Here is a 12260-nt window from a genome sequence, read left to right on the forward strand (position 1 = left end):
ACTTAACCCCTTTTAAGTTGTTTTATCCTTTTTAAGATGATGATTTTTCTTATTAACTAATAGTTCTCGAGATTGGTTCTAAACTCTCGACTAATTACTTTCCCTTAGTCCGGCTCAAGTAACTAATCAAGAGAAGCATTAAGTTTTCTTAGTTCCAAACCTTCGATTTATTACTTTTCCTTGGCCCGGCTCAAGTAATGAATCTATGATTTGTAATAAGATTTAATCTAAATCTTTTTAACCTACTTTACCTTGGTCCGGCTAAAGTGATTACTTAAGATTCAAGAAAAACCGCTCGAGTAATTAGTTCTAAACTTTCGATTAATTACTTTCCATTGGTCCGGCTCAAGTAATTAATCCAAAGAAGTATTAAGTTTTCTTATTTCCAAACCTTTGATTTATTACTTTCCCTTGGTCCGACTCAAGTAATAAATCTAAGGTTTGTAATAAGATTCATGAAAAACCTTGGAAAACCAATAAGCCACACTAAATGGTCATTAGGTCCAACTTATGAATTTCGATTAATCAATTTAATTACGGTCAATATAAATGATTAATTATATTCAAGTAGTGGCCCATCTCCTACAAGCATTAAGAATCATAAGTTAGTTCTTAAAAAGGATAAAGATAACTAAAATAGGTTTAACGTAATTACCACATAATTAAGGTTAAGATCCGATTTTAGCCTTAGTTAAAGGGGTTTTAGCCCATGGTTAGATTAAAACACACCTTAGAAAGACAGATAATAGAATTCATATTAATAAAAGAGATTAAAATTTAGAAGAAACCGTGACGATGATTGCCGAACGAACTACTTCGGTAACTTGAAACTTACTTTTATTAGACGAACTTTTGCACAAACAACACTTTAACAAAAATAACAACAACATAAACAACTGATTTTTAAGGAGAAAAATCAGCAAAATAACATTATAGAGGGAGGAATTAAGCCTAAACTTGGTGTCTTCAAATGGCACCCAAGGCCTCCATTTATAGTAAAATGACACATATAATTCCAAAGACCAAGTCTCCTTATGGCCTTTCACTCCATAATCTTCTGAATTTAGCATTTAAGAGAGGATGGTGGAAGACTTTGACAATTTAGAAGTTGAAATGTGTAAAGGTGGGAAAGGAATCATAAGCTTCAACATGTTCATCAACTTTAGATAATTTTCTGGACCTGATACACTTCGAATTTGGAGAAGTTATTATTAGTCACTTGTTCATCTTTCTCTTAGCTTTCCAACTCATTTTGAATCGCCTCAATCCGAGTCCGTATGAGGGAGATATGTTGAAAATACGAAAATGTGTCAAATTTGTCCTAGTGTGAACAATTGGACTTTTATCTTACACCACCCATCCGCGACGAAGTGTATGCTGATGTCACTAAAACTCAATTTTTATGGTCCTTTTTACTCCCGAGTTGTCGCCTTAAGCCCCGACTTGTTTATTTGTGCCGAAAACCTTGCGAAAGTGCCTAAAAAACACACAAAGTGGCTTAGATACATAAAATGAAGAAAATATACAAAAACCATTATTAAAATTTATTAAAATGGTAGAAAATAACTAGTAATTAAATACTAAAAATGCTATAAATTATGACGATAACAGTTGTGCAGTACCGATTCTTAACCTCCGTTTCTGAAACATCTTCTCACTTCCTCTTTCTTTTCTCGCCATATTTCTATTTAAGAACAGTTTTCCATATAGAATCGGTAAAATTAACAGGAAAAACAGCGTAATCGGAGCTAATCAAATCATTGCTTGGGATGACTAGGGTTTGATTAGTGATACATTTAGCACGAGGTGAAACTCGATGGAGCAATACATGCACTGGCTGTCACAACCGCTAGAGAATCATATACTCATCGAGGTTTCAATGGCGAGAGGAATAAAAACTGGAAGTCAGAACCAATTTCAACTCTCTCTGAAACAACGAGCATATGAACACTAAACAGTGGCTTCGCAAATAAGATGGAAGAATTACATGTTCTTCTTTGTAGTAGAGCAAGAGATAGTTTAACATGACAAAGAAGAGAGGAAGAATTAATCTAGGGTTATTGGGGAAAGGGGGTCTAATATTGATAAGGAGGGAGAAAGAGTACGAAGGAAGGAGAAAGATTAAAAAGACGTGTTTAAAGAAAAAAAATTAAATTTTGCTCTTTAATATTAATAAATTAAAATATATTTTCTATTAATAGATGTTGTTTCATATTCTAAATTAAAACTGGACAACATATAATTAATTGTCCTTATATTAGTTTTAAAACCAAATTAAGGACTAAAACTTTAATTATTTGTACCTAAAGCTAATTTTTTGGATTGTAATTTTCTTGCCACGAAATAAATTATTTGTAGCATAAGTATTTTTATGCTACAAGTAATTTTTCCGTGGCATAAACAAATTTAGCCATGGGAATAAAATAAATCGTGGCAGAATTCGTGGCATAAATGTAAGTTTGCCACGAAAAGAAATTACTCGTGGCATAAATATATCATGTGATCATAAGTTTTTACTGGAATCTATTTTTCCCGTGGCTAAATGAAAATATGTCACAAATTTTGAATTCATGTGGTATGATTCGTGGCGCAAGTGGTGATTTGTTGTAGTGCGACATGTGTAGACTCTGGCCAATCAAAACAGGATGTTTAACCATGCCCTCCTGAACATCCATCAGAAGCTTCAATGGTCAATTAATCTTCAATAGTCTGACCAAAAGCTCCAACAAGCTTTCAGACTATACTGCACAGCTTAACTCCAGAAGTGTTGGCAGTCATGCCTCTCCTCCTGGTTCTTTTCCCATCACTGATGCTGGCAAAAAGGGGGAGAAAACCTCTAAGGAAGAACACAAAGCTAAACACGACAAGGCAGCAACCTCTAAGGAAGAACACAAAGCTAAACACGACAAGGCAGCAACCTCTGGACAAGCCTCGGTACCATCAACTCAGCATCATCAACAACAACATCCTTCTAAACTTAAGAAGTCTAATATCGTCCAAGGCAATATCAAACATTAAGTAGATAGGGACTTGTATTGTGTAGCTTTACTTAGCTTTGTGTGCTTATATACTGTTTAGTCTTATCGTATGTCTGATATATTCTGAGTTGTGTATAGTACTTCTATCTTTTCCATACCAACTCTATGTGTCTATTGATTCTGATTATTGTCTTACACTCTGACCCATACATCTTTAACACCTATAAGCTATCGACTCTAATCAATCAACACTTAACCTACAAATCAAGGACAAATATTCTAAGCATGATCCTTTGAGTATTTAAGACGCTCTGATACTTAATCACTTTAAGACTCTGAGACTCATTCACATAAAGCTTTGATACATGAACCAATCTAAGGACGCCATAACAAAAATCTGAAGTATATTGTAACATTGTTTTCCTTAAGATTTGTTTCACAAAGATTATATCTAAGTATCATTATTCCCTTGATATATATTTCAATCTGATTAACATGCTTCTGATTCTGAACTTAATTTTACTGCTGAATTTTCAATGTCTAACATTCTTTTCTCTCTTAAGTAAAATTATTTCTCAGTAGCTCAACCCTTAGGGGGGAGAATCCAGAAGTAGAGTAAGTTCAACCATTATGGGGGAGTTTAATATTGTGTTCTTAATTTCTATATTTTTGTCAACATCAAAATGAGAGAGTTTGTTGAAACATATTTCCACATTAATTATGATTATGACAAAATATTAAATGAAATTAACATCTCCATAATTAATAACACATTAAATTTAAATTTTTATTTATTTGGACTAATGTGTTTGTTAGGTGTTTTGATAAATTAAGTATAAAATTAAAGAAATAAGAAAAGGCCTTAAAGAGATGAATTAAAAGCCCATGGATCAAAAGCATGAACCAACTTCAGCCCAACAGCCAGAAGGATCCAGAAGCTCCAATAACATGTCTCAAAGACAAGACTGATTCAAAAGACAAGGGTTCAAGGCACGTAAGACAAGCTCAAGAGTTGACTCTGTGCAACTGACAATGCTTCACCAAATGAGGAAAGATTTAGAAGCTCTAGACGGCTTGTCCCCCTGGTCAACTTGGAAACTGTGCCTGATTTGGTTAGACAATCAGTCTGCCTCTGACCAAGCTCTGAAGCACATCGCAATAGATAAATTTATGGAAAAGAGAAAAAAGTCCATTGGCTGCTAACACTAGGCTCTGAGGATGAAAGGGACAGGAAAGTCGTTTCCTTCCAACAGTTATTTCGAAATTTGAAATGACCAATGCCCTAAAGTGTCACTATAAAAGCGCCATCAATTGGTACATTAGAACTTGATCTTTAACGCTGAAATTCAGAGAGAATTATTCTTGAAGTTCCAAAGCAAAGAAAAATTCATTTACACAATTATTGTATCCATTTGTGTAACATTTCTAAGTTCATTCATTGCGTTCTGAGTCAGAACAAAATCATCAACATATTAGTTCAGAAGCTCTTTTGTTTGTTCGTTATTAAGCAAACATAGAGATAGATAGTTGAGTGTAGGTTATAGAGGAAGGTACTCTTCGGTATCTCAATATCTGCTGTAAGTGTTTGTGCTCTACCATCAAAGAGCTCAATAGTGAATTAAAGCTCAGAAGAGGGTATTCCGGGGACTAGATGTAGGCAGGAGGCCAAACCAGGATAAAACTGCTGAGTATCATTTCTCTAACTCCCTTACTCTTTATTATTGCTTGCTTTAATTAGTATTGGAAGTATTAAAATTAAATCAGTCAGAGTAGTGTCTAAATGTACTAAGTTCGGAAGACCCTCTAATTCTCACATTACAAGGGACCAACATACACCCCCTAGGGCATATATATTTCGGCTAACACAATTAGAAGAATAAGATTTTCCTCATGCCTCATTCGACAAATTATCTCTTCCATTCATTCGTTTCTTAATTCGTGTGGATCCCGTTAGAGGCAATCTACAATTGGTTGCTATTTTGGTTTATTACTAACGTTTCAGTTTTTTTTTGTGTGTTCGTGATTGACATGATATCCAAGTGGGCACTTTGTTTGCAACGGTAGATAGTTCATCAACCAAGGTGCATATGTTCAATCCCTCTTTATATGAAATAACGATTAACGGATCTTGGGAAAATGGGAAATTAATAGATAAAATAGATAAAATTTTATATTTCCGTTGTGACTAGGCTTGTCCATTTTCCTTCACAATCATCTCTTACTATGATTGATGCCTTTATATTCAAGTTATAAAGATACTTGAAATTGATTCTTTTCACACTATAATCAACAGATACCCTCTTCCTCTTCTTTGAATCATTTTTAGATGAATCAACCTTCACAAAAATGTAGCTCATTTTAGGAAAATAATAAAAGAAAATTACTTCGCAGTTGTATGGGATACTTCGCACAACGAAGTAATTCATGTGTATTTTTCTTTGCGGTTGAGTGAAACTTCGAATCAGGAGTAAGACTGCGAAGTCGCAGTTCATTCAATAGCTTCGCTATTCAACTCAACCGCGAAAGGAAATACTACTTCACGGATATGAGTTTGCTTCGAGGTTTGTCGCAGCCGCGATGATTTTGCTTCGCAGTTTACGATAACCACGAAGCAAACTCATATATGCGAAGTCATTTTCTGGAATAATGAACTCCATACTATCATTTTGAACTATTTCTAAGTTCCATTTCGCAAAATATAGCTAAAAAGAACGAAAAAACCTAACTAAACCTAAACCCTAAACCAAAATCGTACAAACAATTAACACGAAAACACAAAACCCTTAAAACATCGAAATAGCAGAAATGCAATAGATACTTACCTTCTTTCCGCTTTTTGCTATTGGAATCGACAATAAATAATCTCAGAAACGCAGAAACACTTCGAAATCGTAGAGAAAATGGTGCCTTCACGTTTTGCAAAAGAATAAAGAAATGAAGAGAGAAAGAATAAAGAGGAAGAAAATTGTAAATTATATATATGAAGGGTATTTTGAAAAATTCTTAAATATGTAATGTGTCTTGTGATATGATTTAAATATTTAAATGAGCCTCCAAATTGATCCAGTTTTGTAATTTAACCGCTATTGGAGTGATTATATTGATTAATATTACAATAAGCCATTATGTTAATAAAGTACAAAGGTGAGGAGCCATAATTTTCAGTTTCAAAGTTTAGGGCTATGATGAAAATAAGGCCTAATACTCCTCTAGCCCCCTTAACTTATCCAAATTGGTCATTTTACCCCTTAACTTATCGAATGTCCTATTTACCCCATTAACTCCATAAAAGTGGTATTTCTCACCCTCTCAACTTGTCCATTTATCTCCCCAACTCATAGAATATCCTATTTACCCCCTTAACTCCATAAAAATGGTATTTCTGACCCCCTCAACTTGTCCATTTACCATCTCCCAACTCATAGAATGTCCTATTTACCCCCTTAACTCCATAAAAGTGGCATTTCTCACCCCTTACAATCCGTCATCGAAGCCTAAATTGATACATTTTTTAAACGTTAAACCTATATTGGTGATATTTTATACGTGGAACCTAAATTGATACTTCCCCAAAATCATATGCCTATTTTGGTACCTTTTTCCTATATATAATGTCTTTAACTTGTTTATATTAATGTTCTTGTTTTTTTATAAAAAAAAATTCTTGTTATTTGTATCTTTTATTCATTCTTTCTCTTTTCAACTTTTTTTTTTGCTAGTTAAATTTTGATTATCTAATTATTGTAATACAATATTATTATAATAAACACATGAAGGGTCAATATAATTATCAAATTAAAACAAAATAAAAAGTTGATATTAAAAATATATATTTTCAAACTCATTTGAATAAGTGCTATTAATTTTGCACTATAAAGGGGTAAGAAATACCACTTTTATAGAGTTAAGGCGGTAAATATGATCATAAGGGGTGAGAAATGCCACTTTTATGGAGTTAATGGGGTAAATAGGACATTCGATGAGTTGAGGAGGGGTAAAATGACTAATTTGGACAAGTTAAGGGGGTGTGAAATACCATTTCTATGGAGTTAAGGGGGGGTAAATAGAACATCCAATGAGTTGGAGGGGTAAAATGATCAATTTGAACAAGTTAAGGGGCTGGAGGAGCATTAGGCCTGAAAATAATTATAAGCAATGTTATCAGAACCGGACAGGACATCAAGCCGAATTGATGACTGGGTCACGGGTCACTTGGTCAGACCGGATGACTCGGATTGGTCGAACCGGATGACGTAATAAATAAATAATATTTATATACATTAAATATATATAATTATTTTAAAATTATTTTTATACGTTATATATATCCAAAATAAATTATAAACAACTTTTAATTTGTTACTTTTTTGTTAATTTAAGGCTTAAATATATAACGAATAAATTAAATTCAGAATAAATTGAAATATATCAACGTATTCTATGTCATACGATCTTTTTAAAAATATATTATAAACTCAAAACGGACAAATGATGAATGAGAAATTGATGCTCAAAGTGAACCACTTGAAATAGTTTGGAAGAAGATAAAATGAAATTAAATATTTACATCCCATTTAACCAATTACTAGGAAAAATGCTCTCTCACGCGCAGTGGTGCAATCGATTAACCATCGGGTTAGGGGCGCACCCGCACGACGTGGGCGACTCGAATGCCGCACCGTTCTAAGGTTCCATAATTTTGACCCCTTTTACTATTAATTGTTTTCCATCAGCCCCTTAATTTTTATTTTTATTTCATTGTTTTCCATCAGCCCCTTAATTTTTATTTTAATTTCATTGTTTTTCCAGCCCGCCAAATTAATTTCATTGTGTTTCAAATTGTTTAAAAATTCCCAGTGTTTTGAAAACCGGACCGGACCGGCCGTCGAACCGGTCGAACCGCGAACCAGTCAAGTGTCCGGTCCGGTTTTAGCTATACAAGTTCAATTATATTAAACCGCATCAAACCGGGGTTGAACCGCGAACCGGTATTGAACCAGTGAACCGGATTGACCCTGGTTTTTTGCCATTTTTTTAAAAACATATTGAAGGAAAAAATTTAAAAATTAGGTAGAGAACAACCTCTTTAATAATTGGTGTTAATTAATTTAATTTTAATTTTAATATTGTGTTAAACTATGAGTTTGATTTTAGATGTGTGAATTTTTAATTAATGTGTTAAATTGAGGATTGGTTACCGATGTGTGAATTTTTATATTATCTGTATGAATTTTTAGTTTTTAATTAATATGTTAACTTAAAAATTGTTTATTATATGTATGAAATTTTTAATTTTATGTTCAATGAAACATCATTTTATTTTATATATATATATTTATTTATTTTTTTATCCGGTTGAACCATTCCGGTTGAACCGGTTGAACCTATTGAACCTTGAACCAGTTGTCTCACCGATTCAACGTCCGGTCCGGTTTTCAAAACATTGAAAATTCCAACGTCCCAGGGTCACTCCGTTCCCGGGCGGCCCGCCGTGTCCCAGGTCACGCCGGTTATTTCAATATTGAAATAACCGGACAGGCTCGGACCGGCCGGTCCGATCCGAGCCTGATAACATTGATTATAAGTTTAGGAGTAATGGGCGTTATTGAATTGAAACCCTATGAACACAGTGCTTTAAAAGAGTTCAGAGGAGACCGCAAACATATCTGTGCGCATTCTCTGGTGGAGAGAGGCAGAGAAAGAGAAAGAGAAAGAGAAGAGAGGCAGAAAGTGAGAAGCAGTAGCCATGAATGCCCCGGATCGTTACGAGCGATTCGTCGTTCCAGAAGGAACCAAAAAGTAATTTCAAATCTTGACTTCCTCTTCTCTCTCATCGATATCTCCTAAAAACATCTCTTTCTCTGCAGCTCACCATTTTCAAATTCACTAACTACTCATATTTTTCTTCTTAGGGTTTCATATGAGAGAGACACCAAGATTATCAATGCTGCGTCTTTTACTGTTGAAAGAGAGGAGCACACAATCGGCAATATTCTTCGCATGTATATTTTTAACTTCTTTCTTTACCCCTTCCTTTTACCCTTTTAGGTTGTGTTAAGCGAACTCTAATTTTGTGCTCGGTTTGTTAATCAGGCAGCTGCATAGAGATGAAAATGTCCTCTTTGCGGGTTACAAGCTCCCTCATCCTCTTCAGTACAAAATCATTGTTAGGGTCAGTCTTCTCTCTATGAATATATATGGATCTCCAGTGTGATTATGTAATAAGCTTTAGTGTTTAGTTACAAAACATGGATTTCATACGGATTGAGTGAAAACGTGATACATTTTTTGTGCTGTATTGTATTCTTTAACCATGCAAGTAATGAAATGTAAACTATTAGGAGTTTTTTTGGAGAGTAAACGGAGGTTAATGGGAGTTAACCTTTTACCCCCATTAACTCTAAACTCTCCAATTTGGGGGTTAAGGAGAGTAATGGAAACTTTTCAATAGGACATGACCTTTTTAACTCTCATTTACATTCTATAAACTCCCAAACAAGATTAACTTTTAGCCTTCATTTCCATCACTTCCCCTTCCCTTCCATTACGTGCTCTAACTCTCACCTCCATTAGCCTCCCAACTCCTAAACAAAGGCTAAAGGTTTACATTTTAATGAAATTTGGGTGGACCATTTAACCGAATTGTGTTTCCTAAATAGGTTACTTTGAGGAAGTTTTTTTAAAGGATGAAACTGCAAATTACACACTAAAATTGGCATGCTTGGAAAATTAGTTTCAACGTATAGTTTTTGGTCAAATATGATCATTCACACACTTGCTTGTGTATCAATATGACATCGATAACTAATTGAATGTTGTTTTTAGAATGATTTGAAGTTGATATCTTCGTTGAAGATACTTAGATTATGAAAGGTGTGATAAATACACGAGTCATGGGCTATTTGTCCAAGTTTGCCTACTTTAAGGTGAATTTTGTCCCGAAAAGACAGACTTGGGTCTATTTGTCCTAGTTTGCCAAGTTTAGGGTGAAATTTGCACTTTGGTCCGTTATTTAAATGATATTCCTTGTCCTTTTACATGAGAAGTTATTGCTTATACTTTTTCTTTTCAATGTTCTATTTTTGCCTGTCTTGATCTGTTTTCGTGTCCAATTTGCCCTCTGTTTAGTGCTTCTTCTTATTTGTTTATTGGAGAAAATTTGTTCCATTTGGTGTAAGTAAAGATTCGCTTTTTATTTGTTAATTACACACCTCCATAATTTATTGAGGTACCTATTGCATTTAGATTCTTTGTTCTGTCACATATGTGCAAAAGAAGAAGGATTAAAATGGCTCTTTACCATCCTTAGCTGTCATTCTATCTATTTAGTGAATTGATGTAATTCATATTCTTATTTAAGGTAGGTTGTATTTTCTTTTCTTATTTAAGGTATGTTAGAATTATTAGAGTGATTTAAGGTAGATTGTATTTCCTATTCCTATTTAAGGTAGGTTAGAATTATTAGACAGATGAATTTGTTAGGTCATCTTTACTTTCCTTTTCCCTATTTAAGAGTATAGGCATGTACTAATTCATTATGCAAATTGATTAATGAAATCTTATTTCTTTCTTCTAAATTCTCTCTCTATTCTCTCTTCTTTCTCTATTCTTCTCTTCTCCTAAGATCTTTTCTATCCTAATCTTACTGTCAGAAATCCTATTCCTGACATGTTCACTTGTTTATTTCTTCTTGCCCCACAACATGTCAACGTTGTATGCTCAGTGGAATGGCACATGGTGTATATGTGGATCTGTTGGGTTTGTTCTGCCTTTTGTATTGTACGAGGCAAATCATATTTGTTATTTTCAAAAGTATTGATTTTAATTGTGGTTAAACAGTGTGCATTAGGAAAATTGTTGTTTGGCATACACAAAAATATTTCATTACCTTTTTCAACCCGAAGCAAACATTGTGCATTAAGTATTTTATTTTGCATGCAATTTTTTCAATTGTGATTCAAAAGGTGGTGCATTAGAAATGCCTGTGTTCATAGAAAATGTTTTGATTTTGCTTTGTAGATTCATACAACAAGCCAGTCTTCACCAATGCAGGCATATAACCAGGCCATTAATGATCTAGATAAGGAACTTGACCATTTGAAGAATGCATTTGAGGTATGAGATTCTCTTTTCCTAACTAAGCCTCTAGTTTGCCATTTTGGAATTTATTTATATTGATTGTCATCTGAATTGTTGTGCTGCTGTTGCTGATTTTACCATCCAGTTTGCATTATTATGAACTTGAATTAAGCAGCAATGTCATTATTAGCACTTGACCACGTAAGATTCCTGAAAATTGCATTGTTTTGTTCATGTATGTTTCTGCCTAGCTTGTCATTTCTTTACATTTTCAATCATCTAATCCTAAGAACTAATTGGAAGGGAATGGTGGAACTATAGGATGAGTTGTGCAGTTCTCATTATAACATGATTGTGGGATCCATATCCTGATGTGAGGTTGGAATTATAGCAGTTGCATATTTTGGGGTGTGTAACTGGGTACATAGTTTGTTGGTTGGCTAGTTTAATCTTGTATATAACTCTTTGATTAAAAAGTGTGGCCCCATTGCTTTGCTTCCAGCACCCTCCCTCCCACAGATTCTGACTGCAGTGACAGTCTCTTCACTCTTCTTCTCTTAATCCTTGTTGAGTATTGGTACATTTTTCTTATAAGCATATTGATGGGGATGGTGTCTCTTATGGTTTTAAGAATTTCGTATTGACAGCCTTAATTTCTTCCCTTTTTGGCATTTTCTGGGTAATGTAATCTAGGAGGATAGATCCAGCTGTCTCAATGTTCATGGATTGATATGAACTTTTAGAGGCTATCTTTATTTAGTTTGTAGTACTCTTTTGAAAGCAATTTAGTTTAGTTTAGTTTGTAGTACTTGATTTAGTTGCACTGTCTCTGGACTGATTCTATTTACAAACAATTTTTTATTTCCAAATTTGCTGTGAAGCAATTTCATGCAATTATTAACCTTGATTATCTTGCTAAAATTACAGGATGAGATTGCCAGGTTTTCAAGGGAGTATTGAGCACTGAGCATGTGGGTATAGGAGGAAGCAATGTGCGGATGTTGAACTGATTGTTATTTTTATGGAAGTTAAATGGAACAAAAGGTGATTGTGAAGAGACTTGGTTATTTACTGGTTGTAATGTAATTAAAAATGTCTTGTTGATCAGATAGTTGAACATTGAAAATGTGATTAATGGCAGTAGCTGGCCCGTTTTTTGAATTGTTAATGTAAATTATTTGGCTTGTGGCGGGGCTGGTAGAT

General features: G+C 34.0%; 1 protein-coding gene across 2 annotated transcripts; it reads left to right on the forward strand.

Annotated features, from left to right (window-relative positions):
- The first annotated feature begins 8594 nt into the window (after positions 1 to 8594).
- On the forward strand, positions 8595 to 12243 carry LOC136227825 (DNA-directed RNA polymerases II, IV and V subunit 11). 2 transcript variants are annotated; one of them, XM_066016588.1, is made up of 5 exons: positions 8595 to 8777; positions 8891 to 8980; positions 9072 to 9150; positions 10998 to 11093; positions 11985 to 12243. In XM_066016588.1, the coding sequence occupies exons 1-5, from the start codon at positions 8725 to 8727 to the stop codon at positions 12015 to 12017; spliced, it is 351 nt and encodes a 116-aa protein (XP_065872660.1). In that variant the 5' UTR covers positions 8595 to 8724; the 3' UTR covers positions 12018 to 12243. The 2 variants fall into 2 exon arrangements, with proteins under 2 accessions (XP_065872660.1, XP_065872662.1); XM_066016590.1 differs by having other exon boundaries at positions 11031 to 11093.
- Positions 12244 to 12260: the final 17 nt, after the last annotated feature.

This window comes from Euphorbia lathyris, chromosome 4 (assembly GCF_963576675.1).
Source record: "Euphorbia lathyris chromosome 4, ddEupLath1.1, whole genome shotgun sequence".
Lineage (NCBI taxonomy): Eukaryota > Viridiplantae > Streptophyta > Magnoliopsida > Malpighiales > Euphorbiaceae > Euphorbia > Euphorbia lathyris.

Coding starts and splice junctions, on each gene's coding strand:
- LOC136227825 (XM_066016588.1), top strand. CDS start 8,725: ATGAATGCCCCGGATCGTTACGAGCGATTCGTCGTTCCAGAAGGAACC. Junction 9,151..10,997: donor AGTACAAAATCATTGTTAGG/GTCAGTCTTCTC, acceptor TTTGCTTTGTAG/ATTCATACAACAAGCCAGTC. Junction 11,094..11,984: donor ATTTGAAGAATGCATTTGAG/GTATGAGATTCT, acceptor CTAAAATTACAG/GATGAGATTGCCAGGTTTTC.